This window comes from Kogia breviceps, chromosome 15 (assembly GCF_026419965.1).
Source record: "Kogia breviceps isolate mKogBre1 chromosome 15, mKogBre1 haplotype 1, whole genome shotgun sequence".
Classification (NCBI taxonomy): Eukaryota; Metazoa; Chordata; class Mammalia; order Artiodactyla; family Physeteridae; genus Kogia; species Kogia breviceps.
Genome location: NC_081324.1, coordinates 77,771,138 through 77,793,559, shown reverse-complemented (window position 1 = coordinate 77,793,559; position 22,422 = coordinate 77,771,138). Strand labels below are relative to the sequence as shown.

Genomic DNA, 22,422 nt, shown 5'->3' with positions numbered 1-22,422 from the left:
CCAGTGACCGCATATATTTCATTTATATGGAGTGTCCCGAATAGACAAATCCATAGACACAAGAAGTAGACTAGTGCTTGCCAGAGGTAGGAGGGAAAGGAAAGGTGGGAGCAGGGGTGTGATTGCTAATAGGTATGGGCTTCTTTCTGGGGTAATGAAAATGGTCTGGAATTAGATACTGGTGATGGTTTTACAATTCTGTCAATATACTAAAAGCCACTGAATTGTACACTTTAAAAGGATGAGTTTTAGGGCTTCCCTGGTGGCGCAGTGGTTGGGAATCCGCCTGCCGATGCAGGGGACACGGGTTCGTGCCCTGGTCCGGGAAGATCCCACATGCTGCGGAGCGGCTGGGCCCCGTGAGCCATGGCCGCTGAGTCTGCGCATCCCAAGCCCATGCTCCGCAACGGGAGAGGCCACAGCAGTGAGAGGCCCGCCTAGCACACACACACACACAAACACACACACACACACACACAAAGGATGAGTTTTATGATGTGTGAATTATATCTTTATAAAGCTGCAGATTTTAAGAGGGATAAATACCATGTGATACCATTTATGTAAAATTTTTAAAACATACAGGAACTATCAATTGTTTAAAGTTACATACACATGCAGTGAAAGTATAACAACATGCACAAGAGTGAAAGACCAAATTCAGGACTGTGATTCTCTCTAAGGAGAGAAGGAAGGGAAGGGATGTGTTTGTTATGTTTTATATCTTTTTTTTTTCGAGACAGAGATCAGAGCAATTATGGGAAAATGTTAACATCTGTTAAATTGGGGTTCTGGGTAGATGGCTGTCTGTTATTTTATGTTCTGTACTTTTTAATGTTTAGGAGCATTAATGATTGTAAGTTTTAGGGGGCAAATGAACCCTTCTATTTCCTAAGCCTGTAGCAGGTTGAATGGTGGCCCCCAAAAGATATTTCCACTTGTGGATATGACCTTATTTGAAAAACAGGTCTTTGTAGATGTAATAAAGTTAAGGATCTCAAGATGAGATTATCCTGGATTGGGGGGTGGTCCCTAAATCTGAAGACAAGCATCCTTATAAGGCAAGAAAAGAGAAGGCGGGGAGACGCACATAGAGGAGAAGGCCATGTGAAGACAGAGACTAGTTTGTGGTCATTTGTTACAACAGCCACTGGAAACTCATACACTACCCATTTCTTTCTGCTCAGCTGGCCCCTCCTTCTCCCAGGCACTGCCCCCACCGTCCCAGGAGTCCACAGCCTTTCCTCTCTCCTCAGTTTCCCTCTTGCTCAGCCAAATCATCTTCCCCGCTGCAAGTAGAAAGGAGGGGTGCCTTTGTGGCTATACCCAGTGGGGCCACATCGTACGTGATCTAGGGGACCACTTTCACTGGTTTTGCTGGTGGATTTGGAGGTCTCACCGCTCACCCGCCAGGCTCTCTTCACCCTTCTATGGCTGCTTCCTACTTCCTCCAACCCCTGCCAGCGCTCTCGGGCCCCCTCTGATCAGCTGCTTCCTGGCCTCGGCACCGCAGATTCTCTGACACACCCGGACACGGGGGCAGACTTCTGCTTCCAGCTGCCAGGAGCCCGAATATTAGCCTTACATGTAAAACAACATGCAAGATGAAATGCAATAAGAGCAAATGATCATTTAGCTATGTTCACATATATCATCTCACTTAAATTTATAAACTAGGTACTGTTACTCTTCTTGTCTTCAGATGCTCAGAGAAGTTAAATAAGTTGCCCAAGATCATATAGCCAAGCTGAGCTGGGCTTTGAACTGGGATCCGGCTGATTCCAGACATGCTGCGTGAGCATCCTGGCACAGCTGCTTTCTGGCTCTGTGAAATCAAACCTTGTTACTGAACGTCTCTGCATGTGTAAAATAGGTAATAGTTGTCATTTCTGTCTCAGAAGTTTGTTTGGAGGATTAAACGAGGTTTCTGTAGAAAGCCATCACTTGGCACCTAGGAAGTACTTGATAAATGTCAGACAGTATTCTCAATGTCAGTGATGGCTCTAGCAAACATTTGGTCAGCATACATTTTACTCAGTTCAACACTCCATGGGGAAATGGTTTTGTTTGGTTGGTTAATTTTTAAGAAACAATGGCTCCTTTTAATTTTATTCTGAGCCAACGTTATTTCTCCGAGTGGACCTAGACGTGCATTTCAGGGTTTCTGTTCACAGCCTGAAGTCAGGGTTGGTGCTTGTGGCTGTCTGTGCCCCTGTGCTCTGGGACTAAAGGGAAGCTTCTCAAAGGGGCTGGCTGTGAGTGGTGAGGGGCTCCGCTGTGCAGCACACCTTTTGCAGCAAGCTTGCTTCCTTGCAAAGCTGAAGATCTCCCAGGCTCTAAGGACTCTGTCAGAGGGAAAATGCCTTCTTCTCTGGCTTATTTGCTCAGGGTTTAAAAGGTATTTCTGGGCTTTGGCTAAGAGGAAATTTAGCTTTCGAGCAAATCCTCGTGCACTGGTTTTCTGTAAACATCTGAATGTAGTGTGTGCAGCTTGGAGCCCAGTCTGCTTGGCTTTTCCCAGATTTGACGGCCAGTTAGGATGGAATGAAGTCAGCTTGATATTTGTAGAATGACGTCAGCCTTGACAAGCAGGTTCTAGATGTTACTGCTGGGGTTGTCTCCCCAGCACCCAGTACTGGGGACATGCAGGGAGGTAGATGAGGGTTAGTTAGCATGAGTGTTGGGAAAGGATGGATGATTAGGTGGCATGATTAAGACCTCTTCTTGCATCACCATCCAGGAAGCTTCCCAGCGGTCCAAGGACCTCTGAGATGGGAGGTTCATTTGGTCACTTCCACAAATATTTCCTGAAGACCTACTGTGTGCCATGCCCTGCACTTGACACAGGGGACTCTCCTTTTATGAAGCGTGAGTTCTGGTGTAGGTGAGTCCTTTCCCAAGGAAACCCTAGACCAGAATCTCATTATATCAAAAACCCCTCCAGTAATATCTGTATGAGTGAGGATAGTCTAGCTGCTGTAAAAAACCCCCATCTCAGTGGGCACCCCAATAACGGTTGAGGTGCACATTAAAGTCCAGTATGGCTCATTGGAAGAGCTTGTCTCCAGTCACTCAGACATCTTCCAGTTCAGTGGTTCCACCCTCCCCTAGGGTCTCAGAATCTTCCATGGGATCCTCTGCATCTAAGCAGCAGATAGAGGCTCATGGGCTTTTTTCAGGGCCAGGCTTGGCAGTGACCCTCGTCACTTAGCCCACATTCCACATTGGTCAGAATCCAGTGGCATGAACCTGCCTAACTGCCAGGGTCCATCTGTGTGTCTCAGAGAATGAGGACATGGGGTTTGGTGAGCACACGGCACTGTCTCTGTCACAGGATCTATGTGCCCGCGACAACGTAAGGGTCCCGGAAGGAGTGTCCATGGTGCTGATGGTGAGTGTGGCCAACAAGAATGGGACACACATGCTAAGTGCCAGGCTCTCTGCTCACAATGAGGACAGAGCGTCTTCTGAGCCCAGACTGCCTGCTCTCCACCCAGCTCTTCTGGGTAATAGCCATGCCTCCTTGGGCAAGTTGCCCTGCTTCTCCAAAATGTAGTTTGCTCAGCTGGAAAACAGATGCTAATTGCAGTCCCCACGTCACAGGTTCCTGTGAAGAACCAAGTGGGCTGGGAGTGGAGAAGCAGGTTGTAAGTCCAGTGCCTGCCACGTGGTCAACACCTTATAAATATGGGTCATGATAAGAGGAAGCCGGGCTTGACTTCCTTCTGCCACTTATGAGACGTGTAATGACTGTGGCCAGATCACCTTGACCCCTTTGAGCTCCCGTCTCTGAATCTCCAAAACAAAGATAATAATCATCCCTGCCCCAGAAAGCAGCGTCAGGATTAAAGGCATTAAATAAAGCCTGCTTAATTTATTGCCTTATTTATTTTTAAAAAAGCTTAGCATCAGCTTGACACATAATAAGTGCTCAATGAGGATTAGCTATTATCATTATTATTGTCATTATTATTATTATTTAAGCCTTTTTACATATATTACCTCATTTAAGCCTCACATCTACTCCCTGAGATAGAAAACAATCAGCGATTCTGCCCATGTGTGTCTGTGAGAGATGATTACGTGCTCTGGGAATAAATGAATGAATGCAAAGAGGAATGAATGAATCACCACAATAACCTGTCTTCTGCAGCAGTAGGTGCACAGTCTCCATTTCTCAGAGCAATGGTGAAGTCTGCCAAAATAAATTAACTTTCCCGCATCAATGACTCATTTGGCAGGAATAACAGCCTTGCAAACCGAATAGAGAATGGAGAGGGGGGAGGCCACAGGGCCGAGGGTGGGACAGGAAGAGGAGCTCTGTGATGACTCAAGATAGAAGAAGCGGCTTCTCGTTCTCTCGCTCTCCCTCTCTCTTCCTTTTCAACCAAAAAAATATTATCAATATATAAATGTGTACATTTAAACTTTGGGGGTCTTCCCTGGTGGCGCAGTGGTTGAGAGTCCGCCTGCCGATGCAGGGGACACGGGTTCGTGCCCCGGTCCGGGAAGATCCCACATGCTGCAGAGAGGCTGGGCCCGTGAGCCATGGCCGCTGAGCCTGCGCGTCCGGAGCCTGTGCTCCGCAACGGGAGAGGCCACAACAGTGAGAGGCCCGCATACCACAAATAAATAAATAAATAAACGTAGAGGCTCCAAGCTATCGAGTGGCTTTGGATCTCAGGAGCAAAGAAGGGGGCTGAGATACAGCATCATCAACCCCTCGCTGGGTGGGTGAGGGTCCAGGAATCACCATGGCTACATCGTGTGTGGCCAGGACAGCCCTTCAGCCAGTGCTCCTTCCTTATCGCAGTGGCTCTGGGTGAGTCCTGGGTGTCCTCAGACACTTGCCCTTGCCCAGCCATTCTCACACCCTGCTATTCTCACACCCTGCTCACACCCCCTTCAGTGGCTGGGGAAGCTTTAGGGCAGAGAGGGAGGAAAGATCAAAGACTGAGACCACAGGTCCTACAAAGGAAGGGACTTAATTACCTGCTTCTCGTCCAAGCGGGGGGTTATGAGGAGGCCTCTAGGAGGAGTTCTGCCTGTCTCCTAGAAACCAGGCCAGAGGCAGCGAGCCTAGGATAAAAGAGATTGACGACAGACACAAAAAGGAACTTTTTGATGTCTGCAATGATGACATTCCACCTGAAACGTGGCTCGGTCGGGCCACTCAAACTTTCTCCAGCTCCCAGCTGCCTGCAGTATACAATCCATTTTAGACTTGTGGTTAAGACCATGGGCTTTGGGGTCAGAGAGACCTGGGTTGGAATCAGTGCTTGGGAAATTCACTTAACTTTCCCAGCCATCACTCTGTAAAATGGTGTCTTCTTTTGCTAGGGCTGCTGTAACAAAGTACCACAAACTGGGTGGCTTAAACAACAGCAATGCATTGTCTCACGGTCTGGAAGCTAGAAGTTGGAAATCAAAGTGATGGCAGGGGGCTTCCCTGGTGGTGCAGTGGTTGAGAGTCCGCCTGCCGATGCAGGGGATACGGGTTCGTGCCCCGGTCCGGGAAGATTCCACATGCCGCGGAGCGGCTGGGCCCGTGAGCCATGGCCACTAAACCTGCGCGTCCGGAACCTGTGCTCCGCAACGGGAGAGGCCGCAACAGTGAGAGGCCCGCGTACCGCAGAAAAAAAAAAAAAAAAAAAAGTGATGGCAGGTTTGCTTCCTTCTGCGGGCTGTGGAAGGAAGGATCTGTCCCAGGCCTCTCTCCCTGCCGTGTAGTTGACCATCCCCTCCTTGTATCTCTTCCTACTGCCTTCCTTCTATGTGTGTCCAAATTTCCCCTTTTTATAAGGACATCAGTCACATTGGATAAAGACCCACCCTAATTACATCATCTTATCTACTTACATCTTTTTTTTAAAGTAATTAACTTATTTGTTTTTGGCTGCGTTGGGTCTTCATTGTTGCACACAGGCTTTTCTCTAGTTGCAGCGAGTGGGGGCTACTCTTCGTTGCAGTGAGCAGACTTCTCATTGTGGTGACTTCTCTTGTTGTGGAGCACAGGCTCTAGGTGTGCAGGCTTCAGTAGTTGTGGTGCACGGGCTTAGTTGCTCCACGGCATGTGGGATCTTCCCGGACCAGGGCTCGAATCCGTGTCCCCCTGAATTAGCAGGTGGATTCTTAATCACTATGCCACCAGGGAAGTCCTAATTACATCTGCAATGACCCAAATAAGATCACATTCTGAGGTACTTGGCAGGGGGACCGGGGCGGGGGGGAGTAGGACTTCAACAAATGAATTTGGGAAGGACATAATTCAACTCATAAAAAATGGGTACTAGGTAGAACCTATCTCATAGGGTGGCTGCAGAGAGTGAATGAGATAATGCATGTGAAGTGCTTAGCCCAGAGCCTGGTGGGTTGTAAGTGTCCCCCAAAAATGTGACCTAAGGTAATCATCATTATGGTCATGGACACTCTTGGTCACTTGCCCAATGACCCCTTCTTTTTTCTTTCTTGATAAATTCCCCTGATGTTGTTCAAGATAGCAGCCGGTCCAGGCCCAGTAATGGGTCATGTCTAAATTAGAAAAAAAAAAAAAAAAAAAAAAAAGGCAGTGTTTTTTCTCTTTGCCAGTAATTTGTTTAGAGGTAGGCAGGTGACCTAGTTCTGCCGAAATAGATATAACAAGAAGCTGGGCACAGCTCAGCTGTGTCCTTTGCTTCACATTATCTCACAAGGCTGCTATGAAGGTGTCAGCCCTGGGTCTACAGTCTCATCTGAAGGCTCAACTGGGAAATGATCCACTTCCAAACTTACTCAGTGGTTGTTGGCAGGGCTCAGTCTTTTATAGGATGTTGGACTGAGGGCCTCAGACTCTCACTGACTGTTGCCTTGGCTGGAGGTTGCCCTTACTTCCTCACCACATGGTGGCTTATTCGTCAAAGCATGCAATCTGAGAGGGAACTAGAGATCGCCTGCTAGCATCACAGAAATCACAACCGTTTGTAACTTAATCACAGACATGACATCCATTACTTTTGCTGTATTCTATTGATTAGAAGCCAATCATTAGGTTCAGCCCACACTCAGGAGGAGGGGCTTATACAAAGGTGTGAACACCAAGAGACATGGATCATGGGGCGGGGGGGACAAGGGAGGATCTTGGAAGTCTGTCTACCACACATCTGTACAAGCCAGAGGTGAAGTCAGTTCCTCCTGAACCATGGTGCATGGAGAGTGGAGGGAGTAATCCCCCCAAGGAATATTGGGATGCTTTTACCAGAAGAAGGGAGAAGGGGTCCAAGATGGACAAAACAGCAAAGGCCTCTGCAAAGCAACTGAGGACATTTGTGGTGAACACCAAGATCAGGATAAGCGTTATCTACCTGGCTTGTTTCTGGAAGGTTGTACCATTTACCCTGAATGAAAAATGTCTGGCTCACCAAATCCTCACCAGCATTGACCACCACTGGGTTTTTTTTTTTCCCCCTTAACTTTGCCAGCTTGAAAGTCTAGGGACTTCCCTGGTGGTCCAGTGGTTAAGATTTCACCTTCCAATGCAAGGGGTGTGGGTTCGATCCCTGGTTGGGGAGCTAAGATTCCACATGCCTTGCGGCCAAAAAACCAAAACATAAAACAGAAGCAATATTGTAACAAATTCAATAGAGACTTTAAAAATGGTCCTCATCAAAAGAAAAAATCTTAAAAAAAAAAAAGTCCATACAAATGATTTCCAAGTGTTGTTTGATGTTGCCTCTCTTGAATAATAGTTGTTGAAATGCCCTCCAGATTTGTTAAATGTCTGCATTTCCTCTCTCACTTTTCTTCAACCATTTGGTATAAGGTTGCCTTCGAATCCCCAACAAGATTATAAAATTCCCAGGAGCAAGCATCTGGTCTCTCCAAGGGCACCCAGGCCAAGGTCTCTGCCCTCCTAGACGCAGAACAAATGATATTTACCAACCGATGAGTTTCAGGCTTTTCTGATATTTGCTGAGCTCATGATTCTTTCACAAGAGGGACCTTGAATCTACATAAAAATACATGTGTAACTGAAAGAAGCAACAAACCTTGCGGGGTCCACAGAGTTCAGAAGAACTGCAGTTGCAGTCTGCAATTAATAACATTAATTTAACACCACACCTCATCATTTAAAAACAGTGGATGGGAATTTTGTTTTGTTCTTGGAATAAATGAAAGATTAATTTTTAAGGCTTCTTTAAGTACCCCTCAAAGAGACGCTAGAGATGACATTACCTTTAATTGGCCAACTTAGCACTAGCTCTTGAAGGCTCAGGTGAGTGGAATGTGATTTCAGTCTGTTGAAAACTTGACCTTTTCTTCTTTTGTCTTTCTCTCCCTCCTTTCCAGGCCAAGGATTTACCTACCACTCTTCTCTCTGAATCAGAGGCCTTCTGCATGGCTGGTGTCTCCAACCACCTTCAGATTTTACTCACCAAACACAAGGCAGCACCTGGAGGTTGGGGTAGGTTGGAAAGGAGTGAGCTTCTGGATTTTTTTCCTATCTTCGGTAGACATGAAGGTGTATCAGTGCAGTGGAAATGCCATGAACTGGGATCTTATCCCAGCCCCATTACTTTCTAGAAGTTGACCTTGGGCAAATCACTTAGCATCTCTGAGCCTCAACTGCTTCATCTGTTCAAAGGGGATGATTAATACCTACCACAAAGGTTGTGATCGGTGGTATGCAGGTAAAATTTTGATAACTGACTTCCCGGGGGAAACCCCTGATTTGCAGCATTTGCCGATTACAGTGGTGTAAATACTCCTGCCATGGCCAGTTTCAAGCTACCAAAATGAAGTCACTGAATACAGAGTTGGGAAAAGATGTGCAGATGTACAATAGCAAATACCATATAGTATTTTCACCATACAGACATAATAGACATAAAAAAAAATCTCAAGAGCATAGACAATAGAATAATGCAGTCAATTGATTGAGGAGTTTTGAATACTTATTTCCTTTGTTTTTAAGAGAATTTATTTAATTGTAAATTTATATAATTTCTTTTTTAAAATGATAGCTGTGCTTCTCTGCTCTCTCAGACTCTATACCCTAGCGGACATGGGGACCCAAGGTTGAGAGAGGGGGAGAAGTCTGCAGGTAACCGAAGTACAGGATGGCTTATTGGGAAATTTAGGACCCAGAATGTGAAGTTGAACAGAATTGTTTTCAAACCCTGCCTCCCTGGGTGGGTGGGCTCGGTCAAGTAGCTCATTCTCTCTGTAAAATAATCCTCTCACATAAAATAATTATTTTACGCTCATCTGTAAAATAATCCTCTTCTCTTGGGGTTACTGCCAGGTCTAAATGAGGTAACGTAGGAAAGCTTTTAGCACAGTGCCTGGCACATAGTAACAGCTCAATAAACGATAGACGCGCTCGTTAAGAATGCGATAATTGTGCTAATGGAAAAGTGTGAACTTCACATCGGGAGCCTGGCAAGGGAGAGATTAAGGAGCTGGGTTCAAGCCAGGCATGAGCAAGCAGGCGGGGGCTGTAGTTTGAGCTGGAAGATTGGGAGGTGGTTGCCTTGGGCTAATGGGCAGCCACACCCTTAAAAGAAAAAAATACCCAAATAGGAACTTGGAGCCTGCGCCTTGCTTTGGATGTTCTCTGTCTGGGAACAAGGGTCAGGAGGGCAAATCAATGAGCTTAAAAAGTAAGAGCAGGTAAACGATGTGAGGCCCTGTCTGCCTTCCTCACTGGGTGGGCGCCAGTTGTGGGGCCTGGCAGCCCACCACCGTCAGCCTGGAGAATCGTGAACTCATGGTGGTGAGGACAGGAACCTCCACCACGGGCAGGGCATCAGCCAGAGCTGAACTTGAGAAGAGATCTGTCGCTCGGATAAGGAACAGATTTGGTTGCTCAACCCAACCTGTCCTTGTCGCCAGGGACCCAGCCCGATGTCCCCTCTGGCTCAGACAGAAACGCCAGGACACTGGGAGGTGACCAGCTCACATCCTCAGAGCTGAAACTGGGGTACCTGGGACTCTCTCTCCAGCGTTCCCCTACCTGGAGATGGTCCGGGCAGTGCCCACAGGAACTTTATGGTTCCCGTCCAGACAGGAGGAATTGGCTGGCAAGCGTGACTCCCTGCAAAGGGTTGTGAAGGTTCCTAAAGAGCTGTGTGCACCAGCTACCTCGCCCTTCCAGCCTGAGCCTGGGTTTTTCTTCAACAAGAAATTACCAGTTATCGCTCACTCTGAAGCTACACCCAACCCGCCCATCCACTTGGCTGGCCACCTCTGATCTGCCAACAGATGCAGCCATTACTCACGTTGCTACCCCCCAACTTCCTCTTTCCGAGCTGCAAATATGGTGACAATATCTTTAACCAAGTGCCAGGCATGTCTTGTGTCAACTCATTTAATCCCCACCACAACCGATGAGGTAGGTTTTAGTCTATTATCCCCATTTTATAGATGAGAAAACTGAGTTCAAATAAGAGAACAGACCCATTCACGGTCATCCAGCTAGTAAGCGGCTAAACCCAGGATTTACATCCAGATCTGTGTGGCCCCACAGCCCACTTGCTGCCAGTAGCCCAGAATGCTCTCTGTTCCTCTGATAAGTTACCCCCAGGGCAGGCCAGGACTGGGGTGAGGCAAGCAAAATATAAGGAGGCCCTCACTCTCAGGTTCATGCAACCCGGGACTGGGCCCTGGCACGACCCCGAGAGAAAGTGCCTCCTTGAATTCTAGGTCCTGGGCACCTGCCCCAGCCCTGCCTCTAGGTAAACACCCAGGTTTAGTAGCAAGGTCAGGGCAGCTCCTAGACAGGAAGACCAGCTGTGACCAGAATTTCTTTCTCTCACAATTACACTGGTGGAATTTTTAGACCCACCCTCGCCCGTGCCCCTGCCCAGGTACTCTCAGACTAAGAAAGGATCCCTGAGATCCCATCTCTCAGACCCCTCAGCACAGCTACCTTGACAGCCTGTTAGCTGGGGGCAAAGGAAGCCAGTGCTTGCCTTCCCTTCCATCTTTCACAACATCTGTCCCCCGCAGAAACGTCCTTCCTGGGTGAACTCATCAGCACAGGCTCCAGGCACCAGAGTTAGACCTCAGTTTGAATCCTGCATTCACTTCCAACCAGCTGTGTGATTTTGGACAAAGGACTTTCCCCTCTCTGTGCCTCGATTTCCCCATCTGTAAAATAGGACCAATGATGCATGCTTAGCAGGGTGTATTAGTTTCCTGTGGCTGCTGTAACAAATACCATCAACTGGGTGGGAGAAAACAGCAATTTTTACTGTCTCACAGTTCCGGAGGCCAGAAGCTGAAACTCAAGGTCTGAGCAGGGCCGCACTCCATCTCAAGGCTCTGGGGGAGGGTCCTTCCTTGCTTCTTCCACCTTCTTGTGGCCCCAGGCGTTCTTTGGCTTGTGGAGCATCCCTCCAGTCTACGCCTCTGTCTTCACAGGGCCTTCTTCCTTGCGTCTGTCCTTTTCTGTCTCTTATAAGGATATTCTCATTGGATATAGGGCCCAACCTAATCCACTATGGTCTCCTCTCAATTCTAGCTTAACTGTGTCTGCAAAGACACTATTTCCAATGAAGGTCACATTCTGAGGTTCTGGGTAGAAATGAATTTGGGGGGACACTAGTCAACCCCACTGCACAAAAATGGGCCTGACCCTCAGCCCTCAAGCAGCCTTCCCCTCTGCTCTCTCCTACCCCAGTTGGAGGCTGTGATGTTCAATTTCCTGTGTCCACTTGATGAAGCCACAGGGTGCCCAGTTATTTGGTCAAACATTTTCTGGGTATGTCTATGAGGGTGTTTAAAGGGTGAGATTAGCATCTGGATGGGTAGACTGAGTAAAGCAGAAGGCCCTCCCACATCCAACCCCTTGAGGGCCTGGATAGAACAAAAAGGTAGAGGAAAAGAGAATTCACTCTCTGCCTGATGATTTTTTTATTTTTTTAAATTTTTTTATTTTTATTTTTTGCGGTACGTGGGCCTCTCACTGCTGTGGCCTCTCCCGTTGCGGAGCATAAGCTCCGGAACGCGCAGGCCCAGCGGCCATGGCTCACGGGCCCAGCCGCTCTGGGGCACGAACCCGTGTCCCTTGCATTGGCAGGCGGACTCTCAACCACTGTGCCACCAGGGAAGCCCCTGCCTGATGATTTTTGAGCTGCGAGGCAGTCTTTTCCTGCCCTCAGACTGGAACTTACCCACTGGCTCTCCCAGGTCTACAGCTGACAGACAGCAGACTAAGGGACTTCTCAGGCCCTATAATTGTGCAAGCCAATTTCTTATAATAAATCTCTCTCCCTCTCCCTCTCAACAGATAGGTAGATATAGATATAGATAGATGTATATGTATATGTGACATCTGTATCATATATATATTTACAGTTGTCCCTTGGTATTCGTGGGGGATTGGTTGCAGAGCCCCAGCAGATACCAAAATTCAAAGATGTGAGTTTCCTGGTGGCCTAGTGGTTAGGACTCTGCGCTTTCACTGCCGTGGCCCTGGTTCAATCCCTGTTTGGGGAACTGAGATCCCACAAGCTGAGCTGTGCAGCCAAAAAGAACAAACGAAAGAAACAATGAAAAAAAGATGCTCAAGTCCCTTACATAAAATGGCATAGCACAGAGAATACAGTCAGCCCCCTGTATCCGCAGATGAGAAGTCCACAGATAAGGAGGGCCGACTGTACATCTAAATCTATATATGGATTTATCTATATCATATCTATTCTACATATAGGATATCTATCTCATATCTATATCTATATCTCTACATACAGAACTATCTATGTAGATACAATTATAGAGAAACGCATGTCTCCATGTGGATAGCTCTGTTTGTTTCTCTGGAGAACCCTAAGACAGAGGCTTTTCTTTCCCCCATGGAAAGAGAAAGGATGCTTCCAAGAGCCCTGAACTTGGACGGGTGGCAGACGTTCCCTGTGCGGGCAGCCAGTTCCCTCCTCATCCCAGCTTTCCTCTCTGGTTTCTGAGTAAGTGTGGAGGAGGGTGAATCCAGGCCAGATCCTCCCCTCATCTGAACTGTACTTTCCATGGAAATGAACTTTCCCAAGGAGGCTCGCCGCCCCCTGCTACTCTTCGCCCAGAGGGTGAGCTGACAAACATGTCAGTCAGGGCAGGAGAGACACCCTGGCGAGGTCCCGGCTTGTGGAGTGTCACGTTCAGTTGCCACAGGCCCGTCGGGGAAGCTTGACGATGGCAGTTTGCAGGGGAATGGCTGAGGGTCGGAGGAGTCCAGTAAGGAGCCCAGGGGCACACAGCTTTTATTTCCGGGGTGCGGGGCGTGGTTTGAAAGTTACGACGATGGCACTCCACCCCAGCCCTGAGCCCAGGCCGTTCGAGATGAGACACGCTTTGCGCCGGGCTGGGCGCGATGATTTGCATTCACCTGCTTCATCCTCGCCGCCTTGCGAGGTGGCTGTCGCCCTCCGCCTGCGAACAGGGCTCAGAGAGGCTCGAAGAAGGGCTCTCCTGACTCCCGGCTCAAGCAGCTGTCAGAGCCAGGGTCCAGCCTGAGTCCGCCCATCCCCAAAGCCCTCCTCCTCCCTCTCCCCATCCCCTTCCCAGCTCACACCTCTCCATCTTCCTGAGCCTTCCCCGGGTGGGGCAGGTGAGGGAGGAGGGGCTCCCTGAGGAGGGGGCGGGGCAGGTGGGCCCGCTCCTTCATCTGGTCCGCTTTCTGCAGAGAGCGAGAAAGTGCCTGGGTGTGTGAATGCGTGTGCCTGCGGGCCTGGGTGTGTGTGAGCCTGCGTGTGTATGTGAGAATGTCTCCGTGAGAGAGAGAGAGAGAGAGAGAGAGAGAGAGAGAGAGAGAGAGAGAGTGTGTGTGTGTGTGTGTGTGTGTGTGGCTTGGGTGGGGGGCAGGGAAGGGACAAGGGTGGGAACAGACATTCCTGGGAGGTTGGGCCGGGGCTGGGGAGGTACCCACCTCCTCCCTCCCTTCCCTCTCTCCGCCTCTCCTCTTCTTTTCCTCCCCTGGCCCATTCCCTGAGGATTCTGTCGGGCAGCCCGGGACAAATGAAGAGAGCCAAGCCAGGGCGGGCACACCGCAGGGGGGTCAACGGGGGCTAAGCCCTCGTCAGGGGTCAGGGCCCTCGTCTCTGCCTCCCCGGGTTCCTGAACGCCAAGGATTACAGCTTCAACTTCTGCTGTTTAATCAGCTGGTAGCAATTTAACCATTACACCCCAGTGAGAGAATCCAAGACATTTCCTACAGGAGGGGGAGAGGGGAGACTAAGATGGGAGGAATGCAGGAAGGGGGGAGCGGTGGAGACACAAAACGGCTTTATTAAAAAGAAAAAGGGGGGAAGAAAAGGAACATGATCTGTAATTGTATCTCACATTGAAATAGAGCTCCCAGGGCTGGGTGGGGAAGCAGACCCCTGGAGACGCTGGGGAGGGGGAGGCTGCAGGGTTGAAATGGGGAAGGTGGGTGCTGGTTGGGGGCAGGGGTGGGGGACACCAGAGGAGCTTGGCTGTGGGATGTGGGAAGGAGTTTTGTCTCCTGCATTGAGGGGCGGTCTCCAGACCCAAGGAAGGCCCTGCCCCTTGCAAGCCGTGCTGGGTCTGGCCCCTCTGAAACTGCAAACAGCGGAGCAGCTAAGCAAGGATTGATTCACTTTACACCACGGGTTTATCTGTAAAGTGCTTGGAAGATGAGATCGGCAGGCTAGGTGAGATTCTTTATCAAATGCATTTTCATTCTGTAAAAAAACCAAATATCTTCTCCAGCCCACTCCCTTTTTTTCTGGGCCCCAGTGCACCTTAAATGCTCACACCTGAGTCCAGGTGGCCCTGTTGTCAGCTACTGCACTTGGCCCCCAAGCCAGGTGGGAGGGAGCCTCCTCTGTGTGGCTTGATGCCGAGCACTGGGGTACATCTGTGGAAGGGGACTTAGAAGAAAGCCAGGATGGCATTTGGGGTATAGAAAGGGCACCACTTTGAAGCCTGGGGTTCCAGGTTTGAACCCCAAGGCTGTCCTTGGCTGGGTGAGTTAACTGGGGCAAGTTGCTAAGCCTCTCTGAACTTCAGATCTTTACTCTGATTTACAGAGGCCAGCATACTTTTTCTACAAAGGATCAGATAGTAAATATCTTTGCAGGCCATGCAGTTTCTGTGGCAACTATTCAACTCTGTCTCTGTAGCATGAAAGCAGCCATGGACATACACAAATGAACAAGCATAGCTCTGTCCAATACAACTTTATTTACAAAAACAGGCAGCTGGCCCACAGGCTGTAGTTTGCTTTCCCATAATCTAGAAAATAGAAATGATGATGCTTCTGGGGCTCCATTAATTAAACACAATGTGTTAGCACATTGTCAGGGTCTGAAACACGATGGCTGTTTGTCATCCAGATGGGGTGAGCAAGACAGCTGAGACTTCTCTGACCAACAAACTTTCCACCAACTTTCCGTCATTTCATGGCAGGCACGGACAGGTGCTATGATTAAATCAGTAAAGAAGCCACTAATGGGAGTCTAAAGGGACAAGGGCCTGGACATTAAGGAGCTGGGCTTTGCAGGGTGAATAGGAGTTTTCAGAGAGAGAGGATGTAGGGTGTTAAGGGAAAGTCACTATGTTCCCTTGAGTAGGGAAAATACATGCATGCATAGACACCGAGGCAGGAGGGTCCAGGGTGGGCAGTGGGTGTGGGAGAGAAAGGGGAGGGAGAAAGGCAGGTGTCAAATATCAGGCCCCTCCCCATGCCCTACCTTGGGATTGTTCCAGGCTGGAGCCAGGGTTCAAGGCCTGGCAACCAAAGGCCTTCTCAGCTCTGCCCACTGACCTTCCCTCTCCATTTCTTCTGTAATGCCTTACAGCCCCAAGTGATGCTCCACTCCTTCCAGCCAAGGAGGCTACAGGGCATTGTGCTAAAAAGCATGGACATTGGAGTAACACTGATGTGGTTTCAAATGTCCCATTGAACACTTGCTTGCTGTGTGGTCTTTGGTAAATGTCTTCACCTCTCGAGATCTCCATTTCCTCATCTGCAAAATAGGGACTATGATCTCACTTACCCAGCAGGTGTCCTGCTGGGGGGTTACATGGGATGAGGAAAGACAGTGCTTTCCTGGCACATAGTAAGCACTTAATAAACAGAAGCCATTATTAGTATTAGCATTATTACTACAATATTTTATAATTATCAAATCGTTTATAATGTAAATATACTGCTTTATAATTATAATATATTTTACCATTATTATTATTATACCTCTTGTGCTCCTCAGCCCCCACTGCCAAAGGGTCTAAATGAGCATGGGGACATGTTGGTGCCCCAGACTGGGAGGTCTGGGTGGTGGCCTCAGCCCTTCCCTCTGCCACAGGACATGGATTTTGAGCACTTCAAAAGCATCCGGTGGGACTCCCTCATTGTTAGTTCAGGGAACCAGGAGACTACATAGTAGGTGTAGAACACACATCGCTTCCTCCATCAATTACAGCACTTCTGCACAATGTACTTTCTCAGCCCCATTTTCCAGATGAGGAAACTGAGGTTTAGTGAGGGCTTAAGTGACTTCCTCAGATTCAAATGACTATTACAGCATAGACAGAGCTGGGGTTTGAAACTAGGAAGAGGGCATTCCAAACTCTGGGCTCTTTCTATGTCACACCAAGAGCTCCTCCACCTGCTAAGAACCAGCCTATTCAAGCATCAAACCTGCTATCTTGGAAGGGTGACCCACCATCCTGCTTTGTCTGGAACTGAGGGGGTTCCCGGGTGCCAGACTTAACAGGGCTAAACGGAGCAGAAGCTCTAGGCGAACACAGCTTCCCCCTACATCTTGGTGTTACGGACCCCAGGCCCGTAAGCCATTGGCACCCCCAGCCTGCCTTCAAGTGTGTCTGCTTCCTGCCCTGCATTCGGACCCTCTTTCCTCTGTGCGGTGCTGTGTGTGGGTAGAGCCCCCAACGGCCGCCGCTGTGAAGCCCTGTCGATTTTCCAAAGTGAACTTTTGTGAAATCACCAAAGGGCACAACATCCTAAAATTAAAGCATTGGTTAAAATACATAAAACATGAAACAGCGAAAGCAATGGAAACAGCTGAAATAGTATAATAAAACATGTCATTACAGCAGATTAAGATGAAAAATAGTTCTTGCATCATGCCCCGAAGGTTGGCAAACTGGGACTTCGTAAATATGTCAAGAAATGTACACACAAACGCACACACAGAGATATTTATATACGAAATCTCAGAAGCAGTGGAAACAGCTGAAATGGTAGAATGATGTGCATTTCGAGTATATAGTGTGCGTTCTTGCCCCGGTTTATATAACACGATCAGGTACATATTGGGGAGGGGGGTGCAGAGATTCTGGACTCTGCAGAGTGTCACTGGGCCCTGCAATTTTCCATCAAGAGTTCTCTGGGAAGTTAAAAGCAGTCTGTACAAGATCAGCGTTTGGACCCCCGCGCCTTTGCCTATCAGAGGTCTCCCTGGACGTTTACCTCGGTGTGTGCCCATGCGACGTCACATTCCTGCTGCTGATGGGTTCACAGTCTGTTTTGCCGTATGGGGGGAGGTAGAATTTCTAATGGGGAAGCCACAAGCCAGCTTCTGCCCACTAGTACCCCGACCAGGATTGACTGATACTCATACTTGGGGCCTCGGGAAGGGGACATAAGCAGGGTGACCAACCATCCCTGTTGGCCCGGGACTGTCCCAGCTCTAGCACTGAAACCCCTCAGTTCCAGGCAAACCGGGATGACTGGTCCCCCTACAGTCAAGTCCCAATGCCCTTGGCTCTTTCAGTGTTCAATTTCCTTCTATTACCTTTTTAAATCAAAGATGGACAAAGCCAGTGAAATCACCTCAACCCATTCCTGAGTCATCTTTTCCCCGCTGGAGGCAAAAAGGAACATGTAACTCAGGTTATAAAAATTAGCAGAAAGACATGAATTTTTGGTGTGCCACCAAAATCCTACTGTCCTCTGCTGGTCAGCAAATTAGCGAATTGCTTCTGGATTGATCTTTCCGGTGGGTCTTAGTGTCTGTTTTATTTAACTGACAGCATCTGTCTCTGATAGCAGGGCTCTCTTGGAGTGATAAATTGCGTCCATATTTACTCTTCTTCCTAAAGCTAATTGTTGGGGGGTTGTGTTTTAAATACCTTTTTGATGTGCTAAGAGCTCCCCGTGAGGTAAATAAACAGACCTTTAGGTTTCACCCAGAAGTGTCTGCAGAAGCGCCATCTCCTAATTCGTGGTAGTTAATGGACATTAACCTCTCCAGCTCCCTCTCTCTGCTCAACCCTCATCCTATAATCATTGTCATTACTTATAATAACATTTTACACTTGCAGGTCAGCTTTTCTTTCTAAGTGCCCGAGTCTCGCCTAATGAGTAGCTTTTGAATCTAAATAATGAAGTATTTGCCCTTCTCAAGTTTCCATGTCTAGGAACAAGAACGCTCTTCCCCTGACCTTTTGGCTGGAGCCTGTGCGCGAGTACACAGACACACATATTCACACTCACGGGCACAGGCACACGTGCATACGTGCACTCGAACACACACGCACACGCGCGCGCGCGCACACACACACACACTCTCACACACACACACACACACACACACACACACACACACACACACCCTCTGAGTTACCAACGGGAAGTAATACCACTTGTTATTTCCTTATCTTCAACATGCAAATAATCATGATAGCCACCATTTCTGGAGAGCTTCGGCCCAGTTACTGTGCTAAAGACACTCAGCATGCGTTTCATTTTTATAGCAACACTTTGAAGTAGATAATCAGCCCATTCTACAGACAGGGAAACTGAGGGTCCCAGAGGTGCGGTAACCTTCTCAGGTTCACACAGCTAATAAGTTACAAAGCGCCATCCCAACCCCGTGGCTGTCACCAGGGCCCACACTCTTAAGCCACCAATGACCCAGATGACCCCAGCCGACTCAGATCCTTCAAATGCCCTTGGCCACTGGCCTGGGGCAAATCCCAGTGGGAGAAGAGTGCTGGGGAGCCCCTTCTTCTGGGCAGCATTTTGCAGCTCCAGACCACTGGAGGCAGTTTGCCCAATTACAGGGGCCAGGAATGGCGCCGACCTTTCTGGACCCAGCAGCATGGGGTTGGGGCAGTCTGGACCCGGAGCTGCCATCTCCCAGAGGAGGCTGAGATGGGCCTGGCTGGACCCTACTGAGCCCCGACCCAGTCCCCTGCCTCCCCTTCTGGAAGAATATAGCACTTTTCCCCCTTCCCAGCCAAGAAGGAGGAGAATGTCTGTGGTCTGTGTCACAGCTGCTACCACAAGGGAAGGGCCTCCGAGGGACAGGAGCCCTACAGAGACAAGACTGTGGAAAAGAGAAAAGGAACCAACCCTCTCAGCATCCCTCCTGCTGGCAGCTTGAAGCTATTTGAGGCGTCAAACGTCCCCCATTTGGTTTCGAGGCAAACGCCACTTGGCTGGGGAGGGGCCCCATTTTCAGCAAGTGTTTTAGCAGAATGCCAGAGACCAAAATTATATGCCTTCCCCTCACGGCTTAAAAAGCAGCCTTCAAGGGGGTTTTGCCCATGTATAATTCAAGAAGCGCCAAAGCTGGAAACTGCAAACTCGGTTAGATTTTCCTTCCCCGGGCGGATCTTTGTCTCAAGCCACAATTGTTGAAAATTGCAGTGTCGCGTGCGTGGAAGGGAATGGCTCTGACCCCTCGTTCAGGTGACACTTGTCGGGACCTCCTCATTGAGGAGGCTGCAAGAGCACACACAACGGAAAACCTGAGTGGCTTTGGTCTGCATCCAAAGTTCTTTTTCTCTGTTTTTCTTTGTCCTTTTGAAGAACACAGAAGCATGAAGCAAATAGCAACCCGGTCTGCTGGAGTTTGGTACTCGGTGTCTCAGAGGCCCTGAGGACATCTTGCTGCTTGGGGGTGGCAGCTTAAATGCCCAGAGACTGACTCCCAAACAACCAACTTGAGCATGTCACCCAGCTCCCACCCAAATTAGCAGGCAACCCAGAGGCCAGGACACTCGGGGTCCTCCTGCAGGTTGCTTCCACATTATGGGCCTCGCAGGAGGGGGCTCTGAATATAATCACAGTTTCCATAACCGAGGGACACGATCACTCAGGCTTGGCAGCCCTCCAGATTATCTCACTTCCTGGGGCATGACAGCAGGGCAGACTCCAGAATCAGGGGATCTGGATTCAAATCTCTGCCCTGCTACTCAGTGGCTGTGTGACCTTGAGCAAGTTCCTCAGACTCTCTGGGCCTTCTTTTCATCGTCTATGAATTGGAGCTAATAATGTCTGCCTTGTGGCGTTGTGAAGATTAAAAGATTAAGGGCTTGCCTGTAGTGCCCAGCTCTGACGTCTCCATCCGGCACAGCAAGCACAGTGCTGCGGCCATGGTACTTTCAGGCCATTGTACTTTCACGCCCCCCACCAAATATTTTACTTCTTGAAATAAGCAACATGCATACCTGAGTGCGTTGGTATAAAGGTGAATATAATTGAAGCGGATTGCATTCATCTTTATAACTATGCAGGGATAAAAAATAATTTTTAACGGGGAAAGGAGCCCACAAAAATCAAGATGTGGCCTTGTTGAGCCCCACCGTGCACATTATAATCATCTCCTGTAAACCTCACAGCCCACGGTGGCAAATATTGTGAGCCCCAATCTAGAGGTAAAGAGTCTGGGACTCAGAGAGGTTTGGTGACTGTCAAGGCCACACTTCTGATAAGCCCCGTTCTCTTCTTCTTAAGCTCCTGCTTTAAATCAGAAGTCACCTGCATACAACAAGGAATAGAAGAGAAGGTTAGCTTGGCCCTGCCTTCGGAGGGGTCACAGGTGGAGCCTTTGCCCAAGTATCCCCCAACCAGGATCTTGGTACCATGCACAGACCACTGGCTCTATTATTCACTAAATAAATTTCTTTAAATTATTTATTGAAATTAATGTATTTTTAAAAGAAAAATGGTATATCTCTACCACAAATAGAAAGCTGGGATCGCTTGCCATAATTTTTAAAAAATACATAAGTATTAAAATTTTAAATGTTCCCATGTGGACCACTTAAAATCATCTTGCATTAGGGCTGGAAATACAGAGAGATGAGTGAGGTCAAGGCCATGTGAGTGAGGGTCAAGGCCATGTGAGTGACTGTCAAGGTCATGTCAATGAGGGTCAAGGTCATTTGAGTGAGGGTCCAAGTAGAGTGAGTAAGGATAAGATCCCTGTCTTTATTATAAATTTTGTTCATCAGGGATGTTTTTCATTAACCTTATTTTTTTTTATATTGCCCGTATTTATTTATTTATTTATTTATTTTTTAGATGTTGGGGGTAGGAGTTTATTAATTTTTTATTTTATTTATTTGTGCTGCGTTGGGTCTTCGTTTCTGTGCGAGGGCTTTCTCTAGTTGTAGCAAACGGGGGCCACTCTTCATCACAGTGCGTGGGTCTCTCACTATCGCGGCCTCTCTTGTTGCGGAGCACAGGCTCCAGACGCGCAGGCTCAGTAGTTGTGGCGCACAGGCTTAGTTGCTCCGCGGCATGTGGGATCTTCCCAGACCAGGGCTCGAACCCGTGTCCCCTGCATTGGAAGGCGGATTCTCAACCACTGTGCCACCAGGGAAGCCCTGCCTGTATTTATTTTATCTTGATGACTGAGTTTTTTGTCAGCCCCTTAAATTTTGGACCAGAGGCGAGTGCCTCACTTGTGTTATGTCACCTGTGTTGCATATAGAAGGAATGTGCTCCCCACTTTGAGAAACCCAGTCCAAGGTCAGTGACTTCCTGGGCCGGTGCCTTGGAGTCGATCAGACCGAGGAACAGTGAATGGAGATGTTCCAGGGAGGCATGGGCAGGGTGTGGAGATCAGCGTGGGCCGAAGTGGTCAGCAAGTGGATTTTGAGAACTATTTTCAAGGCTGAATTAACTTCCACGCCTGGAGGCACCATTAACGTCTGCTCTCAGACTCCCCTTAATGGACTGAAGGCTCACTCCCGACCCAAGGTAAACCCTTTACCCCACCTTCCTCACTCGCCCTAGGCCTGGTGTTTATAAAGCCATTTGCACTCGCAGGAGAAGGGAGAATGAATGGTGATTGTTTCATCATTAAGTTAACTCTGCGACAACTCAGACGCAGCACGGGGGTGTCCCCATTCCTGTCCTCCCGCTGACCCACGAGTGTCTACTGTCTGTAAATACCACCCAGTGCTGTGAACAGGTGTAAGCTCCAGCTGAGTGAGCCCAGGCTGGGGCTGGAATGCAGAATTGCACCTTGAGTGTGCGGGGTTCTCCGGCTGCAGGGTTCCAAACATTTCACAGGCCCTTTCTAGCAAAGCTAATTAACTTCCCACTCCCCTGTCACCGGTGTAGAGCAAGGCATAGGAATTATTGATGTGACCGAGTTTCCTAGTAGCTGGTGGGTTGGGGTCACCTTCTTGCACTGATCTGAGGGGGGAACAGAGGACCTCGAGGTA

The 22,422-nt window shown here is 48.7% G+C and overlaps 1 protein-coding gene across 1 annotated transcript in view; it reads left to right on the top strand.

The window, feature by feature from the left end:
• MED13L (mediator complex subunit 13L) overlaps nt 1-22,422 on the top strand; it is a 628,245-nt gene that overhangs the window by 233,776 nt on the left and 372,047 nt on the right. The window contains exon 3 of the mRNA XM_067015324.1: nt 8,326-8,440. Coding sequence (XP_066871425.1) covers nt 8,326-8,440 — 115 coding nt within the window. The remainder of the gene's footprint in view (nt 1-8,325; nt 8,441-22,422) is intronic.